Source organism: Telmatherina bonti, assembly GCF_933228915.1.
Source record: "Telmatherina bonti genome assembly, chromosome: 11".
In the NCBI taxonomy this organism is placed as follows: Eukaryota; Metazoa; Chordata; class Actinopteri; order Atheriniformes; family Telmatherinidae; genus Telmatherina; species Telmatherina bonti.
This window is the reverse complement of record NC_136629.1, coordinates 38,316,039-38,341,738: the sequence shown is the minus strand read 5'-3', so window position 1 is coordinate 38,341,738 and position 25,700 is coordinate 38,316,039. Positions and strand designations below refer to the sequence as shown.

Sequence of the window (25,700 nt, the reverse complement as noted above, 5' to 3'; positions counted from 1 at the left end):
AAGGGTACCCTTCCCAGTTTCTGCATGTGGAAATGCAAAACATGTCCTGATCTGCACTCACTGGTGGAAACCAGGCTTTAAACCTCCATTGCTGTTGGTTGACAGAAAAGTGCAAATCTAAAACCAGACACTGAAGGAATCCACTTTAGTTGGAATCAGGTGATAACAGTCAGCAGATAAACATAATATGTGCAAATATTACTATCATTACATTTCTTTCCCAGGAAAGAGAGTTCCGACTTCTTATTTATGACTTTGTTTGGCAAATGGACCAAATCCCGTTCCCTGTTCCACGTAGGGATCTGTCATTTACCAACTCCTTTTCACCGGATTTGGGTCCATTTAGCACCAAAATCAGACATGGCCACCCACTTGTTGAGTTTTTTGTTGTTTCCTGATTTCCTGTGATGTGAAGGAAAGAAGTTCAGAGAGTTTGTAAAAAAAAAATCAGGTTTTGCTTCTTGTCATCACATAAAAACTGGAACATTTAATGTTCAGAAGTCTGTAGACTCGGAGTCCTGCAGCCTGTTTAAAGAGTAGCTGCATTATTTTCCCTCTTTGTGTTCATTTCTAAACAGAGAGGTCGTCTGCTCTCGTTCGGCTACTCGTCCCGCTGGTTTTGCTGAATCTTCGCTTGTCTTTCAGCTGGAGGCCATCCGGACCTCCGTTCTGGAGACAGCTCATGTCTCTGCTCTCACGGCTGTAGCAGGTTGCATCAGACCTCAGGAAAGCGCCATCTTGGATCGCATTGTCTCCAGAGTTCTGCCATGTGGACGAGTAGCAGCTCATCTGGAGGAAGTTCGCCTCCTCCAGCGAAGCAGCTATTTTGTTTTTCTCCGTAAACATGTTTTCTGAGTTTTGTTGGTTGGCCAGACGGTGGTTGGGGAAAGGGAGGGCAAGGAAGTGCGAAGATCCGGTCACACACTGGTTGAAATCTGGAGGAGGGGTCGATGGTGGAGGGGGGGACACGGACATCTGTCGGGTTGGAGAGTTGTTGGCAGGAGTGACCACCTTTTTAGAGAAGAAGAGCCGCCTGCAACCAGAATTTACACGAGTTAGTTCACAGTTTGATGTTGGACTTTTTGGTTTATGAACTCATAAAATTAATTTTATTTCCATCAAGCACTGATTTCCAGCAAGACGAGCCACATATGTTTTGGCTCTACATGGTTTCCCTCTTTCTATTTGGTCTTAGGAACAGGGGTGAGACTTGAAGATTTTATTTAGGATGAATAATTGCTGAAAAATTACCGGGTTAAAAAAATGTCTGCATTTAATGGCAGTTTGCATTTGAACGTTCGTCCTTCGATACGCTGATTACACTACTGGACGTCAGAGCTTGGCGAACAACTGGGAAACTTTAGCACTTTATTTAGCAAGTTTCAGAACCTTCAAACTTTATTTCAACTTTTTGATTGCTTTCACTTTTTCTCTTTTTTTTCCTTTGTTTTTACACTCTTCTATTGTCTTTCTGGTCTGGTCCAGCGTTTATAAGCAGAACTAGCTAAAAACATGTCTGTAATATGAATAATTTAACAATAACAATATTAAAGCATGAATTATAAAAATCAAGGGGAGCCTCGGGTCCAAAAGGCTAAATTTGTTCATTACAGAGTACATTTGTTCATTAAAGCAACCAGAACATCAAGACGCTGGATGGGATGAGTTAAAGAAAAGGCTAAATAAAATGGACTTTTTCTGTTGTTGGAAATTTCAGGAGATTGAGATAAAAACAGGTATTGTTTACTTTTCTCAATCAGCTGCAGGTGCTGCACAGGCATGTCTCGCAACCAGAAGCAACATCATGCCGCATCTGTTCTGAAAGCTCGTACTGTCTTAGGTCAGAATTCCTTTTGCGTTGCTGCAGCAAAGGACTGGAACTCACTCCAAAACTCCTTCAAACTTTCTGCTCTCCCATCAATTACCGCATTTCAACTGGAACTAAAACATTCATAGAGTTCTGTTGTAATTGTTGACCACCTTTCTAGTTTCTTTCAATATACTTTAGTTGTTTATTTAAGTAGTTTTAACTCCTCAATCTCTTTATTTTTATTTTTATTTTTGGTTGTGAAACTTCATTTGCCTGTATTGTTTCCTTCTATCTGTTCTTCTCTGGCCCCGTTTGATCTTGTTTTGTTTTGTGTGTTTATCTTTATTTAAATCGCTTGGGACTCTTGCCAGGTCACTGAGAAGTTGTTCTCAAATGATTTTACCTGGTTAAATAAATAAATTAATTAATAAATGGTGCAGAAGCAATCTGTTCTGTTTATTATCCAGCAAGGAAGTTACGTTTTTATCTGTTTGCATCTTTATGCAAAAACTGCCAGTGGATTTTTAATTTTTATTTCTGAGAATGAGAGGTGGTTTAACTTAAATGATGGGAATTATCTGAAAGGGACTGTCAATGCAGGAATTCTCAGTTTAGCAGGGGAAAATGGAGTTAATCCTCTCAGACACATCAAGATCCACAAGTCTTCTTACTTCTCTTACATGAACAAGCGAGAAAACCCAGAAGTCCCATTTTAAGTCAGTAGCTGTTTGGAAAACTGCAGCATCGAACAACAGAGAGGCTCGTTTCTTCCAGAGCCCACAGGAAGAACCTATAATAGCAGTTTGTGTCAATCTCTCTCAATATGTCAATTTCATCATTACTAATTGTAAATTTTATGTCTTCGTCAGGCTGATTTAAACAAGTTTCGTACCAACTCAGTCTCTGGCTTTGTAATGTCAGCATGGGGACCTTCACATGCCATCTTACTCAGCTTTCGAGCCTTACGGTTTCACAAAGTCAGCATTATTAAATGTAATAAGTGGCACACATTCATTCGATTATATTCGTCTACGGGTTTATAAATGTCTTAATTGTTTTGGGCCTTCTTATCTTTCGGATCTGCTTTTACTTTATAAACCTTCGTGGACCCTGAGATCTTCTGGCGCTGGTCTTCTAATCGTTCCTAAAGTCAGGAAATGAACCAATGGGGAAGCATCCTTTCAATATGATGCTTATGGAACAACCTGCCAGAGGACCTCAGGGCTGCAAAGGACATTTATGATTTTAAAAGCAGCTCAAAACTCACCTGATTAACGGGATTTTTACTTAGTTTTTATTGTCTCGGTGTGTTTCATTTTTACAGAATTCTTTTTAGGGACATTTCATTCTATTTTGATACAAGCTTTTTAAATTGATTTTATAATTGATATTATTTACTATTTATTTATTTGATAGTATTTACTATTTAATTTTAGCACATCTTCTGTTGTTCATCAGCGGAAGGCCTCTGCGCCGGGTGTCATGGCTGCGGGGACACCTTTCATGTCATTAGTCTTTGACTGCTGCCTGTACTGGTGCCCTTTTACTGTGGTCTGGTCGACTTCTGGTGCAGACGGCTCCTGTGACGATGTTTCCTACCGGGCTTCTCTGGGCTCAGCAACATAAAACTAGGTGCATGCGTGATGAGAAAGATGAATGCTGGAAATGGGTTTTGGCTGTTTGTGTATGTGTTTATTTTCCTTTAAAGTCCATTAGAACCCGTGGTGAAGAAAATTGGCAGAAGGACATTGTTTGAAGGACATTAGAACATGGATGGAGTTAAACTTCCTCTGCATAAATGAGAATAAAACTGAAGTAATTTCTTTTGGGAAAACTGACCTGCTGGCAGGATGCAGCAGTGCTTTTGACTCTTGGGATTCTTTTATTCGCTCTTTTCTTAAAAATCTTGTGTCTTCTTTGGTTTTAGTTTTAACTTTGACAGGCAGTTCATTGCAGAGGTTCAGTCTAATTTTTATCATTTGAGGATTATCAGTAAAGTGAAGCCTCATCTTCCTCATGACGTCCTGCAAAGGGTCTTCCATGCTTTTATCTTGAGCTGCAAGGAATATGGTGACATATAAAAGCTGCTTGATGTATGAGCATAATAACAGTCCTCATTGATACAATAAGTGTATAAATAAAATAATTATGTTAAGTTAGTTAGTTAGTCCTGGTTGTAAAAAAAATAATCCATTGATTCATGTACTAAGTGGAAAAACTGCTTTAATTTTATAAAATCATTTTAAAAAAATCTTTATTCCCCATTTTATTAGTTACATTAATTGTTCTTTAATTGTCTTTATTTCTATAAAATAATTAAATTGTTTAATCTATGAAATAAGTAATTTTGTCTTTTTTTTTTCTCAGTTTACAATATATTTGTAATTGCATTGTTGTAAATTTATATCCTCTATTAATTTCTGACAGCAGTTATTTTGTGTGACTCTGGCTGTGCCAGTATTGGGGGGCTTTAAGGCGTATTAAGTGTTCATTTATTTTTGTTTTTGTCCAGGTTGGAAATTAAGAATTAATTCTAAAAGTGAACTGGGTCCGAAGGTTGTAGAAACATGAGAACTTGATGCTTCTGGGTCACGTCTCATTTTAAAAAGCCTGTAGTTTAAGATTTGGCCACTTGAGGGCAGTAGAAACCATTAGTCTAAAAATACATGAACTAACTTTATGAATAAGTTTATTTGAATGCGTCTCAGTTTGACATCCAGCAGTTATAAAGTAACTTTATCATTCCTCCTTTGGCTCAGTTTCCTTCCTCACTGACCTCATAAGGAAAAAACTACTTTCTTTTAGTTATTTTTCCTCCCAGCTGGGATTCTATATTTGGAGATTTACAATAAATCAGAAGATCCTCATGTTGCTAAAAACATCCTGATGAAACACTACATTAAAAGCTCAAAATAAAACTGAATAATTGGAACTAAACTTGATAATGTTTCCTTTTACAGGCAATATACAGAGAAATGAAAGGATAAAAATGGAAAGTAAATATTTAAGTAAGTGATTTAAACTTAATGAATATGTAGATGTAGTTGCAACTAGATCTTTTGCCACATAACTCAGAGCAGCAATCTGGATTTTAACCTGCGTTAAATCCCACTGATCCTCTTAAATGTACGTTTCTTCCAGGAAAACGCTGCGAGCTCCTACCTGCAGCAGTGTCTCCATGCCAGGTGATGCAGCTCGAGAACACTGAGGATCAGCGAGACGGCCGACACAACCAGCATGAACACTATGAAGACGTTTTTCTCTGTCGGCCTGGAGACGTAGCAGTTGACGGGATGTGGACATGGCCGGGCCTGAGAGGAGAGGTGGGAAGGAACGATCACAATCCTGAAGATGTTTCTTTAATATAAACAATACGACCAAAGTAAAATGTGATGTTACCTTGCACACATACAGAGGATGAAGGAAGATTCCATACAGGAAATACTGGAGACACAAAAACACTACCTGGAGGAAAACCAGTAGAAACAGGATTTAGTTACCAGTAAAAGTCAGTTTCTCCAGCTTTGATTCAAATATATATGGTTTGAAGCTGCTTACACGTATTTTTAATTAGAGATTTAATCTAAACACAGAAAACTGGAACTTTATAACCCAAAATGAGTCTTTAAATAGAATCCAACCACCTGTGAGAGGAGATGAAACTAATATTGTCATTCTGTGTGTTTAGTGAAGAATCACAAAGAAGGAAACAACACATTATGACAAAATCCTACAAAATATTTTATTCCAAAATGCCTTTAAAAACCTGAATGTGCAGCTACTATAGCATCTTAGCTAACAGAGTCAGAAATAGTTTCCATATTCTGCAAATAGTCCAGAAAAATAATCATTTTCTTTATTTTAACTGGAAGAAGTGACAATAATCTGTGATTAAAAATGAGCAGCTGCTACATTAACACAGTGAATTCAGTAAAGAAAAAATAAAGAGATAAATCAGACTGTATCTTATAGAAACATACGTCTGAACTTAAACAGTGACGTGTAAAACATGACAAGCATAAGTGCTGCCAAATGTAGTCAGCACTGCTCATCCCATATATGCAATTTACCTTTTCTAATCCTAAATGATGACTCAGCATTTAATAAAGCATGTTATGTTGCATACAGGACATGTATGACCACATGTAATACATAAAGGACAGAAAGAGAAAGATCGAGATGTGAGTTCATGTGTTTGACGCCGTAAAGGTTCAGTGTCTGACATATACTGACACCTAGTGGAAAAGACGGGCATAGCGATGGCTTCAAATGCAGAGTGTAGTTGTGAATGGACGGTGGCCAGCAGTGGCCAAAATGTCACCATGTTTTTTCTGGGGGTGGATCCAGCCGTAGCACAAGTGTGGCCGCTGTATGTATAAAACATGTCTGTTAATTTGTAAAGTGATTAGATAGCAATGGAAACACGGTGTTGAAGGAGAGGTGAAACTTTGTTTCCTGCTGGAGCTTTAAACTTGAGCTTCATGTCGGTTCTTATCTGGTTTTTATCTGAGAAGCATTTAAGGATGGAATCGGAGAATCACTAATCTGTTTGGCTTCCTGTTTATCTCGAGCAACGTGGCATTTCAGACGAGCTTCTAAAGAGACGAGATGAATGCCGTTATATTCTAACTCGCTTAACTCACATGCTGTCGTTTGCTTTTTGTGTAGCAACCTTAACAAAAGAAGTATCTTCAGCCCAACGAGCTTCAAATTCCCACAACACAAGCTAACAGAGATGGTTTGAACTAGGGCTGGGTGATATATCTAATATACTGGAGATATCGTTGCTAGTCCCCTGTGCGATATAGAAAATGCCTTTATTCGTCATATTGGAGTATCCTGTTGTCACGCAGGTGTTTTTAGCTGTGGGCGGGGTTTCCTCCCTCCTCCTCGACTCTGCACCGCTTTGCACAGAGAGTTAAAGCAAGCGCACCTCGTTACGTACATAACGTGAGCTACGTGCTACGTCATGAGAGGCAGCGTGGAGACACTTTCTCGCTAAATCTGGCGACTTCTTGTGAAAAGCGACAAATCTAGCGACTTTTACAGGAGTGATTGGAGACTTTCCTGGTGTTTTGGCGACTGACTTTAAAGCGCATATTGTAAAGTTATTGTCAGAAGGAGAGTCTCTCTCCGTCCTAAAGCACTCAGTCGCTCCGGCTGCAGCTGCAGCCAGTCAGAGGAGCAGAGAGGACACCTGCACGACTCCACCTACAGTCACAATGAACAGCCAAATCCGCCACTGATCCCGCTCTGGATTACAGAGTGAGACGTAAATTACAAAGTTTTTCACGTCACGCAAAAATAATTCATTCTATTTGATTACATTCACAGCCTCTGTCACTTACTCACCTCATCCACTGTGTGTGACACAAGCATATTTATCTAGCTCGTCATGTCTCTAGAAAGTACAGAAAGCAGTGGGAATCAAACCCTGAATTGAAAACTGGCTGAAGCCGTTTATTGGAGACGATACGAGGACATTCTGCCTGGATTATAAGACTGATTTCTACGCTAAACTCTGCGATTAAAAAAAATACACGACAACTCAAAAACGTATCCATAAAGCAAAGCCTTATAATAGTTCATCATTTGAAAAGTCCCCCGTAGAGCACCTATTTTCATACGTTGCATTTATTACATCATGCAAAGGCACTTTATTTTGTTTTAAAATGACATGTTTCTGCCACTGCTTTAACTGTTCAATAAATACGGTTTTGATCAGTTTGCTTCATTACAATTTCATCCTTTTGGCATGAATGTTTAAAATCAGCATATCTTAATGCAGTATGAAGAATTATGTTTTAATGGAGACACAAAATCATCTTACTGATGTGATTGTATGCACCAAAGCATTCATTCAAGGCTGAGGTAAATATCGAGATATATATTGTATATTGTGACATGGCATAAAAATATCGGGATATTACTAAAAGGTCATATCGCCCAGCCCTAGTTTGAACCCAGTTGTCACCCAGACTCTAGCAGGCTTTGACTCCGCTCCTTCCAATCCCAAATAAAAAACACTTTTCCTGACATCTTTTGTGTTAAATGCTTGGCTTGCTCGGTTTTATCTGGCTCTATCAGGTAATCTCGTTTAAATGATTAAAGCAGCACAAAGACGAGCCACTTTCAGCCACCATCTCTGTTTACACAACTAACCAGGCGGATATAAAAGCCATCAGAGCAACAAGTTAAACTAAAAGTAAAGCCTAAAAGCCAAAGCAAGGAAACAGAGGAAAGTCTGGAAGGAACCAGGCTGGTCTGGCAGTAACAAACATTTTCTTTTAGTTCTGTTTTTGGCCTCCTCCTGCTTTAAGCTCTGCAGCTGGAGACTAAATATTGTGTTGATCTGAAGTAGACGTTAGTCCAGAACAACGGAGACGAATTTACCTCCATGATGCTGCGGATCAGTATGCTAAGTATGTACGTCTTCAGTAGAGCTCCCTTCAGCCGAACGCGACCTCCTGATGACCCGTCACTTTTTTCCTTCTCTTCATCCTTGTTGCCTTTTCTCCCCTGTTTCCCTCCTCGTCCTCCTTCACCTCCTCCTCCTCCTGGGTCTTCCTCGCCACCTCCCCCGTCTCCCTCATCCTCCGCTCTGCTCCTCCTCTTCTCCTCTTGGCGAACAGTGTGCATGGCGTGGCCCATGTAGATCAGACTGGGAGTGGAGACGAACACAATTTGGAGAACCTGAGAAGACATCAGCCAGATCAAACAGTTTCATTAAAGGTTGGTGATACTTTAAAATAAACCCCCCCCAAAACAAAACAAAAAAAAAACTAAAAGCATTAAAGTCTTCATCTACAATCTTTTATTTCCAAAGCAAATAGTTTTTATTAAGTTTTACCCAGAGTGGAGTTAAATATAAGCCTACATGTAAAACAATGTGACGCCTCTGTTCCCAATAAAACCAGGAACTGCTTTAAATGTTGCATTCAAGGACATGCAAGCATCTGAGATCTTGATAAGCGCTGCGTACAAAAACTATTGTTTCAAAGTTAAACCTGGAGGTTTCTGCTCACAGACACAAGCTGCTAAAGTTTCCTTGAATTCATCGACGAGGAGGAAGTTTTAAACCCTCCGAACTGCAGCAAGCAGTAACTACAAGCTCCAAACTCCATAAACGGGCCGACGTTTCATAGAAGTTGGATCCTGAGAACATCATGTCTATGAGAACGTGTTGCGCAACATTTTCTGCTTCAATGATCTGTGGTGGATTAAGCTTTAGTTGTTAGTAACTGAATTTGCCTGATTTATTGCTAACAAGTCGTGCAGTCAGCTAACTCTTAAGTACCTAGAATGATCAGGAAATAACTCTAGAGTATCTGCAATGATCAGGAAATAACTCTGGAGTATCTGCAATGATGAGGAAATAACTCTGGAGTATCTGCAATGATCAGGAAATAACTCTGGAGTATCTGCAATGATCAGGAAATAACTCTGGAGTATCTGCAATGATGAGGAAATAACTCTGGAGTATCTGCAATGATCAGGAAATAACTCTGGAGTATCTGCAATGATGAGGAAATAACTCTGGAGTATCTGCAATGATGAGGAAATAACTCTGGAGTATCTGCAATGATGAGGAAATAACTCTGGAGTATCTGCAATGATGAGGAAATAACTCTGGAGTATCTGCAATGATGAGGAAATAACTCTGGAGTATCTGCAAAGATCAGGAAATAACTCTGGAGTATCTGCAATGATCAGGAAATAACTCTGGAGTATCTGCAATGATGAGGAAATAACTCTGGAGTATCTGCAATGATGAGGAAATAACTCTGGAGTATCTGCAATGATCAGGAAATAACTCTAGAGTATCTGCAATGATGAGGAAATAACTCTGGAGTATCTGCAATGATCAGGAAATAACTCTAGAGTATCTGCAATGATCAGGAAATAACTCTGGAGTATCTGCAATGATCAGGAAATAACTCTGGAGTATCTGCAATGATGAGGAAATAACTCTGGAGTATCTGCAATGATGAGGAAATAACTCTAGAGTATCTGCAATGATGAGGAAATAACTCTGGAGTATCTGCAATGATCAGGAAATGACTCTGGAGTATCTGCAATGATCAGGAAATAACTCTGGAGTATCTGCAATGATGAGGAAATGACTCTGGAGTATCTGCAATGATCAGGAAATAACTCTGGAGTATCTGCAATGATCAGGAAATGACTCTGGAGTATCTGCAATGATGAGGAAATAACTCTGGAGTATCTGCAATGATGAGGAAATAACTCTGGAGTATCTGCAATGATCAGGAAATAACTCTGGAGTATCTGCAATGATCAGGAAATAACTCTGGAGTATCTGCAATGATGAGGAAATGACTCTGGAGTATCTGCAATGATCAGGAAATAACTCTGGAGTATCTGCAATGATCAGGAAATGACTCTGGAGTATCTGCAATGATGAGGAAATAACTCTGGAGTATCTGCAATGATCAGGAAATAACTCTGGAGTATCTGCAATGATCAGGAAATAACTCTGGAGTATCTGCAATGATCAGGAAATGACTCTGGAGTATCTGCAATGATCAGGAAATGACTCTGGAGTATCTGCAATGATCAGGAAATGACTCTGGAGTATCTGCAATGATGAGGAAATAACTCTGGAGTATCTGCAATGATCAGGAAATGACTCTGGAGTATCTGCAATGATGAGGAAATAACTCTGGAGTATCTGCAATGATGAGGAAATAACTCTGGAGTATCTGCAATGATCAGGAAATAACTCTGGAGTATCTGCAATGATCAGGAAATAACTCTGGAGTATCTGCAATGATGAGGAAATAACTCTGGAGTATCTGCAATGATGAGGAAATAACTCTGGAGTATCTGCAATGATGAGGAAATAACTCTGGAGTATCTGCAATGATCAGGAAATAACTCTGGAGTATCTGCAATGATGAGGAAATAACTCTGGAGTATCTGCAATGATGAGGAAATAACTCTGGAGTATCTGCAATGATCAGGAAATAACTCTGGAGTATCTGCAATGATCAGGAAATAACTCTGGAGTATCTGCAATGATGAGGAAATAACTCTGGAGTATCTGCAATGATCAGGAAATAACTCTGGAGTATCTGCAATGATCAGGAAATAACTCTAGAGTATCTGCAATGATGAGGAAATAACTCTGGAGTATCTGCAATGATCAGGAAATAACTCTGGAGTATCTGCAATGATCAGGAAATAACTCTGGAGTATCTGCAATGATGAGGAAATAACTCTGGAGTATCTGCAATGATCAGGAAATAACTCTGGAGTATCTGCAATGATGAGGAAATAACTCTGGAGTATCTGCAATGATCAGGAAATAACTCTGGAGTATCTGCAATGATCAGGAAATAACTCTGGAGTATCTGCAATGATGAGGAAATAACTCTGGAGTATCTGCAATGATGAGGAAATAACTCTGGAGTATCTGCAATGATCAGGAAATAACTCTGGAGTATCTGCAATGATCAGGAAATAACTCTGGAGTATCTGCAATGATGAGGAAATAACTCTGGAGTATCTGCAATGATCAGGAAATAACTCTGGAGTATCTGCAATGATCAGGAAATAACTCTGGAGTATCTGCAATGATGAGGAAATAACTCTGGAGTATCTGCAATGATCAGGAAATAACTAGAGTATCTGCAATGATGAGGAAATAACTCTGGAGTATCTGCAATGATGAGGAAATAACTCTGGAGTATCTGCAATGATCAGGAAATAACTCTGGAGTATCTGCAATGATCAGGAAATAACTCTGGAGTATCTGCAATGATGAGGAAATAACTCTGGAGTATCTGCAATGATGAGGAAATAACTCTGGAGTATCTGCAATGATCAGGAAATAACTCTGGAGTATCTGCAATGATCAGGAAATAACTCTAGAGTATCTGCAATGATGAGGAAATAACTCTGGAGTATCTGCAATGATCAGGAAATAACTCTGGAGTATCTGCAATGATCAGGAAATAACTCTGGAGTATCTGCAATGATGAGGAAATAACTCTGGAGTATCTGCAATGATCAGGAAATAACTCTGGAGTATCTGCAATGATGAGGAAATAACTCTGGAGTATCTGCAATGATCAGGAAATAACTCTGGAGTATCTGCAATGATCAGGAAATAACTCTGGAGTATCTGCAATGATGAGGAAATAACTCTGGAGTATCTGCAATGATCAGGAAATAACTCTGGAGTATCTGCAATGATCAGGAAATAACTCTGGAGTATCTGCAATGATCAGGAAATGACTCTGGAGTATCTGCAATGATGAGGAAATAACTCTGGAGTATCTGCAATGATGAGGAAATAACTCTGGAGTATCTGCAATGATCAGGAAATAACTAGAGTATCTGCAATGATGAGGAAATAACTCTGGAGCATCTGCAATGATCAGGAAATAACTCTGGAGTATCTGCAATGATCAGGAAATAACTCTGGAGTATCTGCAATGATGAGGAAATAACTCTGGAGTATCTGCAATGATCAGGAAATAACTCTGGAGTATCTGCAATGATCAGGAAATAACTCTAGAGTATCTGCAATGATGAGGAAATAACTCTGGAGTATCTGCAATGATCAGGAAATAACTCTGGAGTATCTGCAATGATCAGGAAATAACTCTGGAGTATCTGCAATGATGAGGAAATAACTCTGGAGTATCTGCAATGATCAGGAAATAACTCTGGAGTATCTGCAATGATGAGGAAATAACTCTGGAGTATCTGCAATGATCAGGAAATAACTCTGGAGTATCTGCAATGATCAGGAAATAACTCTGGAGTATCTGCAATGATGAGGAAATAACTCTGGAGTATCTGCAATGATGAGGAAATAACTCTGGAGTATCTGCAATGATCAGGAAATAACTCTGGAGTATCTGCAATGATCAGGAAATAACTCTGGAGTATCTGCAATGATGAGGAAATAACTCTGGAGTATCTGCAATGATCAGGAAATAACTCTGGAGTATCTGCAATGATGAGGAAATAACTCTGGAGTATCTGCAATGATCAGGAAATAACTCTGGAGTATCTGCAATGATGAGGAAATAACTCTGGAGTATCTGCAATGATCAGGAAATAACTCTGGAGTATCTGCAATGATCAGGAAATAACTCTGGAGTATCTGCAATGATGAGGAAATAACTCTGGAGTATCTGCAATGATGAGGAAATAACTCTGGAGTATCTGCAATGATGAGGAAATAACTCTGGAGTATCTGCAATGATCAGGAAATAACTCTGGAGTATCTGCAATGATCAGGAAATAACTCTGGAGTATCTGCAATGATCAGGAAATAACTCTGGAGTATCTGCAATGATCAGGAAATAACTCTGGAGTATCTGCAATGATCAGGAAATAACTCTGGAGTATCTGCAATGATCAGGAAATAACTCTGGAGTATCTGCAATGATCAGGAAATAACTCTGGAGTATCTGCAATGATCAGGAAATAACTCTGGAGTATCTGCAATGATGAGGAAATAACTCTGGAGTATCTGCAATGATGAGGAAATAACTCTGGAGTATCTGCAATGATGAGGAAATAACTCTGGAGTATCTGCAATGATGAGGAAATAACTCTGGAGTATCTGCAATGATGAGGAAATAACTCTGGAGTATCTGCAATGATGAGGAAATAACTCTGGAGTATCTGCAATGATGAGGAAATAACTCTGGAGTATCTGCAATGATCAGGAAATAACTCTGGAGTATCTGCAATGATCAGGAAATAACTCTGGAGTATCTGCAATGATCAGGAAATAACTCTGGAGTATCTGCAATGATCAGGAAATAACTCTGGAGTATCTGCAATGATCAGGAAATAACTCTGGAGTATCTGCAATGATCAGGAAATAACTCTGGAGTATCTGCAATGATCAGGAAATAACGCTGGAGTATCTGCAATGATCAGGAAATAACTCTGGAGTATCTGCAATGATCAGGAAATAACGCTGGAGTATCTGCAATGATGAGGAAATAACTCTGGAGTATCTGCAATGATGAGGAAATAACTCTGGAGTATCTGCAATGATCAGGAAATAACGCTGGAGTATCTGCAATGATGAGGAAATAACTCTGGAGTATCTGCAATGATCAGGAAATGACTCTGGAGTATCTGCAATGATGAGGAAATAACTCTGGAGTATCTGCAATGATCAGGAAATAACTCTGGAGTATCTGCAATGATCAGGAAATAACTCTGGAGTATCTGCAATGATCAGGAAATAACTCTGGAGTATCTGCAATGATGAGGAAATAACTCTGGAGTATCTGCAATGATCAGGAAATAACTCTGGAGTATCTGCAATGATGAGGAAATAACTCTAGAGTATCTGCAGTGATGAGGAAATAACTCTGGAGTATCTGCAATGATCAGGAAATAACGCTGGAGTATCTGCAATGATCAGGAAATAACTCTGGAGTATCTGCAATGATCAGGAAATAACTCTGGAGTATCTGCAATGATGAGGAAATAACTCTGGAGTATCTGCAATGATGAGGAAATAACTCTGGAGTATCTGCAATGATGAGGAAATAACTCTGGAGTATCTGCAATGATCAGGAAATAACTCTGGAGTATCTGCAATGATGAGGAAATAACTCTGGAGTATCTGCAATGATCAGGAAATAACTCTGGAGTATCTGCAATGATCAGGAAATAACTCTGGAGTATCTGCAATGATGAGGAAATAACTCTGGAGTATCTGCAATGATGAGGAAATAACTCTGGAGTATCTGCAATGATCAGGAAATAACTCTGGAGTATCTGCAATGATCAGGAAATAACTCTGGAGTATCTGCAATGATCAGGAAATAACTCTGGAGTATCTGCAATGATCAGGAAATAACTCTGGAGTATCTGCAATGATCAGGAAATAACTCTGGAGTATCTGCAATGATGAGGAAATAACTCTGGAGTATCTGCAATGATCAGGAAATAACTCTGGAGTATCTGCAATGATCAGGAAATAACTCTGGAGTATCTGCAATGATGAGGAAATAACTCTGGAGTATCTGCAATGATGAGGAAATAACTCTGGAGTATCTGCAATGATGAGGAAATAACTCTGGAGTATCTGCAATGATGAGGAAATAACTCTGGAGTATCTGCAATGATGAGGAAATAACTCTAGAGTATCTGCAATGATGAGGAAATAACTCTGGAGTATCTGCAATGATCAGGAAATAACTCTGGAGTATCTGCAATGATGAGGAAATAACTCTGGAGTATCTGCAATGATGAGGAAATAACTCTGGAGTATCTGCAATGATCAGGAAATAACTCTAGAGTATCTGCAATGATCAGGAAATAACTCTGGAGTATCTGCAATGATGAGGAAATAACTCTGGAGTATCTGCAATGATCAGGAAATAACTCTGGAGTATCTGCAATGATCAGGAAATAACTCTGGAGTATCTGCAATGATCAGGAAATAACGCTGGAGTATCTGCAATGATCAGGAAATAACTCTGGAGTATCTGCAATGATCAGGAAATAACTCTGGAGTATCTGCAATGATCAGGAAATAACTCTGGAGTATCTGCAATGATCAGGAAATGACTCTGGAGTATCTGCAATGATCAGGAAATAACTCTGGAGTATCTGCAATGATGAGGAAATAACTCTGGAGTATCTGCAATGATGAGGAAATGACTCTGGAGTATCTGCAATGATGAGGAAATGACTCTGGAGTATCTGCAATGATGAGGAAATAACTCTGGAGTATCTGCAATGATCAGGAAATAACTCTGGAGTATCTGCAATGATCAGAAAATAACTCTAGAGTATCTGCAATGATCAGGAAATAACTCTAGAGTATCTGCAATGATGAGGAAATAACTCTGGAGTATCTGCAATGATGAGGAAATAACTCTGGAGTATCTGCAATGATCAGGAAATGACTCTGGAGTATCTGCAATGATGAGGAAATAACTCTGGAGTATCTGCAATGATCAGGAAATAACTCTGGAGTATCTGCAATGATCAGGAAATGACTGAAGTATCTAGAATTATCCCGATTGTTATGTAAATGCCCAGCAGCTTTAGGTTTTTTTTTTGTTTCCTGTAGTTCCTCATGAAGCTCTTCTTGTGCGTTTTCTTTAGCGTTTAGATATTTCCAACAGGAACTTGCAGGGGAAGAGGGTTTTGGTGGAATGTGAGCTCTTTGATGAGCAGATTCTGTATTCTTAGTTTGGCTCAGTTTTCCTCTTTTCTTTCTCCATTTATTCCCTTCTTCGCTATATTTGACCTGCTAAGGCAGGTGAAACCATATGTAACCAGGCAGCAGTGCATGTAAACATGAATAAAGTCTTCTCTTAAAATATCCCCTCTGGCAAACATGAACAACACCTAAATACCTGGACATCTGCACTCATGATGCTGATTGGCTCATTGGTCAGTAATTCTGCACATATTCAGAAAGTAGGGATTGTTTGTCATTAATCTTCATGTCACACATGTAAACATTCATGTTAGGAACTAAAATAAGAGTCATTTACTTTATTTTTCATTAGTAAATTCTAAGCAATCTATCTAACTTCTGTACTGGTCTCATGACAGACCATCAGGCTGTCCAGTGTGTTACCCAGTATCGTATGTGTGCTATGGGGAACGCTCGGTCGTAGCAGACGTTCTCGCAGCCGGGCTGCTCCGTGTCACAGTTAAAGTCCTCCTGTTCGTCTCCCCACGATGACTCGGCCGCCGTTCCGAGAACCAGGATCCGGAATATAAACAGGATGGTCAGCCACACCTATGGAGCCACAAAGTTAATTACACATTTAACTTTTTCAGTATTTCTCACCCACAGCTGCTTCTTGTTTCTGATAATCACTTAAACTGTAAAATTAAATTAAAAGCACAAATCAGACTTGATTTAAGGAGTTGTGAGAAATATTTCAGATTCAAATAAATTGTCCATAATTTACTTTTCAAGAATTCCTCATAAATTGTTATTCTTTTATTGTAATTTCTTTAAACACGTCTGTTTCAACATAAACATTATTTCTGCTTATTTTTGGACGACTGACAGAACTGCAGGTCAGGGTATAAACAGGACATTTTAGAAATACATTTACCATCTATTTAGAGTGTGTCAAGCTAGCGCCTCGCTGCCTGGCATGAAATGTGTGTGGCGTGTTTAGGTGTGTGTGTATGTGTGTGTGTTTGTCGTACTTTGCCGACAGATGTGGAGTGTTCCTGTACTTCCTCCAGGAAGTTTCCCAGCAGGCTCCAGTCTGCCATGACCGACTAGTTCAGCAAAACCTTTCCAACTTGTTCGTCAATAACTTCTGAGCGATCGCTGCACAGGTACGAGATCCACCTGAGTAACGGAGAGCATGCAGGTTTAGATGTGCAGCAGGGTCTGACGGGACATTCAGGTACAGATTAGTTCTGCTTTCTGAAGCTGTGTGGAGTGTTTAAGGGTAAAATGTTCAGTACGCTAGCTTGGTCTCACCAGAAACTGGTCTTAAGTTTATTTACTGAAATCCACCGCTTGTACAGTAAGTTTCTGTTTGGCAACGTCCATGTGACGTTCATGTCACAGTGAGTGGATAAAAATACCTGCAAGCTGTAAACAGGTGTGTTTTTTTTTACAAGTTTTCTGTTTTCAGTACATAAACCTACATGTGATGCTAAGTCTACCCATGAACAGAAGAGCTGACTGGAGACCTGCAGGACAAAACTGGATGTTCTCCTCTTCAGGAGTTAACCAGGAGTTTTCTGAACTACAAAGTTGGTTCATTTCTTACCGGGGTAAATCACCATGGTAACTTGCGCTGCTCCGGAGCAGGTTATGTTCTGGATAAGAGATCAACCAGTATAAAAGCATCACCTCCTGACCAATCAGGTCTCTTGAAAAATGGCTGCCTAACCCATATATAACACAGCTACTTGTGTTGTCACATATTCCAACTCAAAACTTATCATGCGGTGGGCGGAGCCTCAAAAAGGAAAAGTAAAGGAAGAAACTGAGGAAGCTCTGTCCGAAACATCTGAGCTGTAATAAAGGGAAATATGGTGATCAGAGAGATGTCCGTTATATTGTCTGATTTACGTCATGACTTTACACATTAGTTGAGTCAACAGTTTTCTGCTAGCATCACTTCAGTGTTGCTGATGGTTTGGATGATAGTTAAATTGTTCATGTTTGTGAAGACTACTCCTACCACTGTTATGCTGATGACACTCAGCTTTTCCTTTCCTTCCCACTACATGACACAATGTTTCACTGAGAATATCAGCTTGCCTTGCTGAAATCTGTGCATGGATGAAGGCTCGCCACCTTCAGCTCAATCTGTCCAAGACAGAGCTCATTGTCTGTCCAACCAATCCTTCCTTACCTCCGCAAATGAGTGTGAAGCTCAACTCTACCACACTTGTTCCTATATCTTCTGCATGGAATCTGGGTGTCATGGTGGATGACCAGTTGACCTTTAAGGTCCATGTTGCCTCGGTTGCCCGTACCTGTCGATATACTCTCTACAACATCAAGAGAATCAGACGTACCTGACAGAACACACGACTCAGCTTCTGGTTCAGGCTCTGGTCATCTCACACATCGATTACTGCAGTTCCCTACTGGCAGGTCTGCCTGCATGCTCTGTAAAACCTCTGCAGATGATCCAGAAGCACGTCTGGTCTTCAACCAACCTAAACGATCTCATGTCACTCCTCTGCTAATCGCTCTTCACTGGCTTCCAGTTGCAGCACGCATCAAATTTAAAGCTTTGCTTCTGGTTTACAAAACAATAACTCAAACGACTCCCGTCTACCTTCACTCCCTAATCCAGGCCTACACTCCCTCTCCACAGCTACGTTCCACCAGTGAAAGACGCCTCGTGTTATCACCACAACATGGGACTAAATCACCAGCCAGACTCTTTTCCTCTGTTGTTCCACGATGGTGGAATGATCTCCCAAACTCTGTCCGCTCTGCAGAGTCCCTGTCTACTTTTAAGACCCGGCTGAAGACTGAGCTCTTCAAGGAGCAATATTTGTCGGAAAAGTTGGAGAACTTAGCCCAGTTCTTTGCAACAAACATTATAGTATTAATTCTTTGAATTTTAACAAGGTAATATTGTGGGATGGAGTGGAGGAAAAAAAAGGCACGTAGCACGACCGGACTGGTCCCAACTGTACTCTAGCAGTCCACCAGCACCTTCATATGATGTCCTCTACTGTTTGATATCATGCTTGTGTTGTTCTCACTCTCATATGTAAGTCACTTTGGATAAAAGCGTCTGCTACATGACTATGGAATAGAATAGAATAGAATAGAATAGAATGTCCGCTCCTCCATGATAAAGTAGCTGCTTTCCAGGTCTGTGATTGGTCGGACGCTGCAAACTCCGCCCCTTTAGTGTGAGCATGCTCTGATTTAGATGGAAAATCCTGGATTGAATTATGGAGATGATAACCAGCTTCGTCGTACCGTTTGTCCAGATCCTGGTTGTTTGGAATTAACCAGACCAGTTAACCAGGTAACGGAGAGATATAACCAGGTTTGTTAATCTCCCTTTGTCTTACAGACTTCTGGGTTCGCTCGCCCTCTCTCTCTCTCATTCCAACAGGTAATACACCTGAACCATTAGTAACTTGATGCATCGTTCACCAGAAAGAGGGCTGGTGTTTTATTTTCATTCCTTTTCTGTGTTGACCAGGGAGGCAAGGCGTTGCCTTTTAGTTTGTTTGTTTGGTAAAGGTTACTTCCTGTTATGTTCAGATAGTTTTGTTTGGTTTATTTTGGCCTTGGCCCACCCTGAAGTAATCTTAACTCCACCCAGACCTCTTTATCCTTCAGTGTTTGTCTTGTTAAAGAACAGACTTACTGATTCATCTTAACGTTTCTGCTCCTGATGTGAGGAAGAGGATGAAGGTTTTTCTGACACGGTGACACATCTACTCTTCGTTTGATGGATATTTAAAATTCTGTGAGCTCAGGTGAAAGAGCACATCTTCAGATATGATTTAATTTTGAGACGTGATTTGTGATGAAAATGTTAGAAAATGAGAATCAACTTCTTGTATTGACTTCTGCTTTGGTTTGTGATTTCAGGAACTTTTAGAAATGTTCTCTTCACCTAGAAGTTAAGAAAGAGAAAACTGGAACAAATGTCAGTTTATCAAGATGTCTTTGACATTTTTCGACTATGAATATTGATAATTTAAGTTATATATTACATAAAATTGTGAATCCAATTCCAGCATTACTTTGCGCAGATGTCTTATTTCTGTCATTTTTCTGATGTTAACATGCTTTTCTGGTCTCTGTGATGCACAAGATCGTCGCATTTCAGTGGTAAAAGTTTAAAAAATATTTCTCTGTAATTTTACACTTTTTCATAAACCTTCAAACAGATTCAGCAGCTTTAACATGGAGAAATAAGCGAATATGAGAAAAGATCATAATGTATGATGCACGTTACTGTTTTGTTTGTAAAACTGTGGAATAAACAAGACTTTTGCTTTAGAATAATTACATAAAAGAACAAAAATGTCCATGTTTATCCGGCTCCGCTGGTCTTTTCTTCTTCTTTTGTCCCTGCAGAATTATGGCAGAATGACCACTGTGGAAACTTGACCACATAACAATCATTCCTGCAGGGATGTGTGTGTATGTGTGTGTTCTTCTATTATCTTGACCCTGCAGCCCCCCTCTCCAGCCCTGCCCTGACCCCATTAATAAAAATGTCTGTGCCCATGTCTTAGTTTAGCTTCACTCACAGTTCCCACACTCTCCCAGCACCCGTCTCAGGGGAAGGAAAACTAGACATTTACAGTAAACACAACTACCACACACGCACACACACACACACACACACACACACACACACACACAGCGTCTATCATTGTGCCACTGTACATGTGCTGTTACTGGTCCATAAAGCTTGGCCATTTTTTGCTGGTATGTTGTACAAAACTTGTACAAACACTGAAATATAGAAGCTTTATATCTGCTTTAAACATTGTAGCATGACTACAAACTGTCATTCAACTCCAGTTCCGATGAAGCTTGGCCGTTGTACAAAACAGAAAACCATTTTTAAACCTTTATTCAGTTGAAAACGCTACAAAAACAAGACATTTCATGTTCAAATTGATAATTACTCACTTTTCTCCCCCATACCATCACATGCTGATAACAATCTGATCATCTCTTTGTCCTGGAGGACACCACGTTCAGGATTTCCCAACGCGAAATGAAATGTGGACGCGTCAGACCGCAGAGACACTTTTCCTCTGTGATCAGTCGGTCTGAGATGAGCTCGGGTCTGGAGAAGCCGGTGGTGTTTCTGGGTGCTTTGGCTTTGTATGGTAGAGTTTTAACTTGTAGACGAAGTGACGAACTACTGAAGTCTTCCTGGTCCCACATGGTGATATCCTTCACAATGATATCGGTTTTTAAGCAGCGCCGCCTGAGGGATCGAAGGTCATGGACATAGTTTTCGGCCTTGCAGAGACTTCTCCAGCTTCTCTCATTAATATTATTTACTGTAGAAGATGAAATCTCTAAATTCTTGCAGTTGCACTTTGAGAAACGTTCTTAAACTGTTGGACATTTTGCTAAAAAAATAGTGAACCTCGTCCCATCTTGGCTTGTGAAGGACTGAGACTTCCATGAATGCTCCTTTTATACCCAAGTGTGACACCCACCTGTTACATATGAACCTGATTACCTGTGGAATGACCCAAACAGGTGTTTTTCAACATTTCTTAACTTTCCCAATCATGTGTTGCTTCTGTTCCAGCTTTACTTGAAGGTTTATTAGTTTGAACATTAAATATCTTGTCTTTTTAGAGTATTTAACTGAATAAAGGTTTAAAAGGATTTGCAAATTATTGCATTTTGCTTTTATTTACGCTTCACACAGCGACCCAGCTTCATTGGAACTGTGGTTGTACATGCTGAAAAACTGGGATCATGGCTTATAAAACATTTCACTCACATTTTCCTTTGAAGGATGAGAATTTAAACCAGAAATGGTCCGTATATGCTCTTTACTTGGCCCACATGTGTCTTTGACTGGTTATTCTGGATGATCAGACTGGCTGCACTGGCTTCGCCTGGCCGACAGAATGTACCATAACCCACGTTAAGCCAAGCTCCTGACCTCAGGCTGCATGTAGGTTGCATTATGCTTGTCCGTGTTGCAAGTGAGCCACAAGTGTGAAAAGTAGCTTAAATATGTCTGCATATGTTTCTCTTTTCCACCTTCCCGTCTGTCGTTTGGTTCCAGAATAGAAAAGTACAGATTAGACCGACATAAATAGAAAGATTAGATACAGTTTAGGTTTAATGTATATAAAATTATGTTGGGGGTTTGGGATGCTTGGTTGGGTTTGGATACGCCAAACAAAATGCCTCTGTAAATATTCGGCTACAAGGATGTGAAGGAAAAATCACATAAAAAGCAGCCAAATGCCCAAAGAAATGTCTGAAGGACCTTCAGAAAGCTGCTTGAGATGAAAGTCTGGCTGTTTGGAAGTGAAACATGATGAGGGATAGATCAAGACCTTTTCCAGCGCAAAAATCTACAGTTAATGACAAACTCGTGATGTTGATCCCATGAGATTTTTCTTTTATTTTAAATCTGTTATGTTATTTGCTGATTTTTTTCCAGACAAAATAACGTTTAAATGATGTTAAAGAATTTGAAGCTGTAGACATCGCCGCAAGGCATCAAACATCCGAGTCGGAAAACAATGACAACCATTTTAGGGTGGAGGGGAAATGAAGTTGCTTACTACACAGAAACACTGTTATCATTTGATTTGTGTTGTTTCTTAATCTCGGGTTAAATGTCACAGATAGTTTTTAACTGAACCGACTCCACGCTTCTGGTTTTCACTGATCATTTATTTTCACAAACCTTTTCAGACTAGATTCAGTTTTTAACCTCTGAAAATGTTAAAAAAAAAAAAAAAAAAAGTACATCTTAATGGAACCTATTAACAGTTTTTCGCCCGTTTCTTTATCAAAATCCCTGTAAATGGTCGTCCCTTCCTGTTTTTGTCTGACATAAAGGCTTTTAAAAAAAAGGCTATGTGTTTGTGTGTGTGTGTGTGTGAGTTCATGTCTTTCACAAGTGCTCCCTGCATCATTAATAACAATATTACTTCCCTGTATAGACTTTCGCTTAACCTTTGTCTGAGAATGTGTGTATGTGCCAGTGTATGTGTTCATTATAGAGCACTCAGTATTGTTCTGCATCCTGTCTTTAACACACACACACACACACACACACACACAGGCAGAAGAAGACCTCTCTTCCTTCTCTTCTATATGATGAATCTGAGACATCGCTCAGGCTCGAGGATGTTTTTAAACAGAAAAAAAGCTTTATTTATAACTTAAAGTGTAAATTATTCATCTCAGTGAAAATCAGTCACGTCATTAAAAACCTAAAGTGTTCAGCATCATAAAAATCAGATTTATTTTGCTAAAAGTCTTTTTAGTAAAATTTTAAAGTTTGAATTGGTTTTAGTCCACATTTTAACATTTATTTTCTCTTTTTTTGCTCTTTTTTTTTTACATCTACACCAACAATAAAACCGTATTAGACTAAGATTGTCCTCCCGTGGGCTCACCATCTGCGGGAGGAGCCGTAGGGGTCGGGTGCAATGTGAGCTGGGCGGCAGCAAGGGGCGGGGACCCTGGCGGTCCGATCCCCGGCTGCAGAAGCTGGCTCTAGGGACGTGGAACGTCACCTCTCTGGTGGGGAAGGAGCCTGAGCTTGTGCGCGAGGTTGAGCGGTTCCGACTAGATATAGTTGGACTCACCTCGACGCATGGCTTGGGCTCTGGAACCAGAACCCTCGAGAAGGGCTGGACCTTCTTCCACTCTGGAGTTGCTCATGGTGAGAGGCGCCGAGCAGGTGTGGGCATTCTCATCAGCCCCCAGCTTGGTGCCTGCACGTTGGGGTTTACCCCGGTGGATGAAAGGGTAGTTTCCCTCCGCCTCCGGGTGGGGGGACGGGTCCTGACTGTTGTCTGTGCTTATGCACCGAACAGCAGTTCAGAGTACCCACCCTTTCTGGAGTCCTTGGAGGGAGTGCTGGAGGGTGCTCCTTCTGGGGACTCCATTGTTCTGCTGGGGGACTTCAATGCTCACGTGGGCAATGACAGTGAGACCTGGAGGGGAGTGATTGGGAGGAATGGCCCCCCCCCCTCTGAACCCAAATGGTGTTTTGTTATTGGACTTCTGTGCTCGTCATGGATTGTCTATAACGAACACCATGTTCCAGCATAAGAGTGTCCATATGTACACCTGGCATCAGGACTCCCTGGGCTGCAGTTCCATGATGGATTTTGTAGTTGTATCGTCGGACCTGCGGCCACATGCCTTGGACACTCGGGTGAAGAGGGGGGCGGAGCTGTCAACTGATCACCACCTGGTGGTGAGTTGGCTCAGGTGGTGGGGGAGGAAGCCGGTCAGATCTGGCAGGCCCAAACGTGTTGTGAGGGTCTGCTGGGAACATCTGGCTGAGTCCCCCGTCAGAGCGAGCTTCAACTCCCACCTTCAGCAGAGCTTCAACCATGTCCCGAGTGAGGCGGGGGACATTGAGTCCGAATGGGCTGTGTTCCGTGTCTCTATTGCTGAGGCGGCCAGCCGGAGCTGTGGCTGTAAGGTCGTTGGTGCCTGTCGTGGCGGTAATCCCAGGACTCGTTGGTGGACACCAGCAGTGAGGGATGCCGTCAAGCTGAAGAAGGAGTCCTATCGGGCCTTCTTGGCCTGTGGGACTCTGGAGGCAACTGATGGGTACCGACGGGCTAAGCGGCATGCGGCTTCGGCCGTTGCTGCAACGCCAAAGTCCTTATCCCTGGAAAAAGTCACTTTTAAAGGCAAAAATCTCCCCTTTTAGAGGATATAAAATAATTCTTATTGTTTTTAATAAAGGGAGAAATTGCATGGTTCTTATGAAGCTAGTTGTTATTTTATGTTGTTGTCACAAGACTTTATAAGAACAAGAATAAGCTTCATCAGTCCCTCAGTGGGAAAACTGCAGTGTGCATCGGTATAGTAAGCAGTCGCACGCTGGGGATGTTAAATAAAAGCACAAAACAACAACAGCCTGGACAAAGAGAATCAAGTAAAAAACTCAACTAAAGTTAAGCTAAATGAGCTTAAATAGACCAAGGAGCAGAAGTTTAATACACTATAACACATCCAGTTGTAGTGTGTTTTACTCACATCTTTGCACTATAATAAATATCTACAGTAACCTGATGTATTTATTGCCTCTTTAACACACCTGTTCTGGCCTGTTTGACGGGGGGGGTCTTATGTAAAAGCAACAATGGTGTGATTGTCCGGCTCTGACTTTTTCTGAACGACATCGTTCTTGTTCCCAAGTTGTATATCAGGAAATAAATCACAAATTTTTGCATAAAAGAAAAAAAAGTCTAATTCTGACTTGTGTTTCTGAGATGTTGGTTATGTAGGTGATCTAGGTCTTTATTTTTTTGCTTTTATGGTAGAATCACAGTTGTTTTGTGGGATTACAGTAGGAGATTTCTTTTTCCATATAAAATTGTAGGAGGCTAAAACATTTGTTATGAGAGAGTTAGAATATAATCATCTGTGATGATTTTTTGTTGTTAATAACAAAGTAAAAATATTGAAATTTTATCTAAAAATAAAAAAACATGCATTTCTGGACCAGAAACAATAAAAACCTGACTCATGTATATAATTTACCTGAGTTATAAGGCAGAAACTGGTGACGACAAACTGAAGTTTTTGTGGTATTAAAGTTATAGATGCCTCCTTTTTTGCAGCTGTTGAGGTTCCTTTGAGCAAGGCAGTCTTCTCCCCTCAGAGGTGATCGTCAGCACCAGATAGTCACAGGAGTCCAGATGTCTTCCAGTTGTCCAC

The 25,700-nt window shown here is 40.2% G+C and overlaps 1 protein-coding gene across 1 annotated transcript; it reads right to left on the bottom strand.

Annotated features, from left to right (window-relative positions):
- Nucleotides 1–278: 278 nt before the first annotated feature.
- LOC306762483 (gap junction alpha-5 protein-like) lies at nucleotides 279–25,638 on the bottom strand. Its single transcript, XM_079248959.1, has 7 exons — nucleotides 25,524–25,638; nucleotides 16,997–17,144; nucleotides 16,410–16,574; nucleotides 8,204–8,503; nucleotides 5,210–5,275; nucleotides 4,973–5,121; nucleotides 279–1,033 (listed from the first exon to the last, which is right to left on the bottom strand). Exons 2-7 carry the CDS (start codon nucleotides 17,063–17,065, stop codon nucleotides 571–573), a joined length of 1,212 nt encoding a protein of 403 aa, XP_079105085.1. The 5' UTR covers nucleotides 17,066–17,144; nucleotides 25,524–25,638; the 3' UTR covers nucleotides 279–570.
- Between the last annotated feature and the right edge of the window lie 62 nt (nucleotides 25,639–25,700).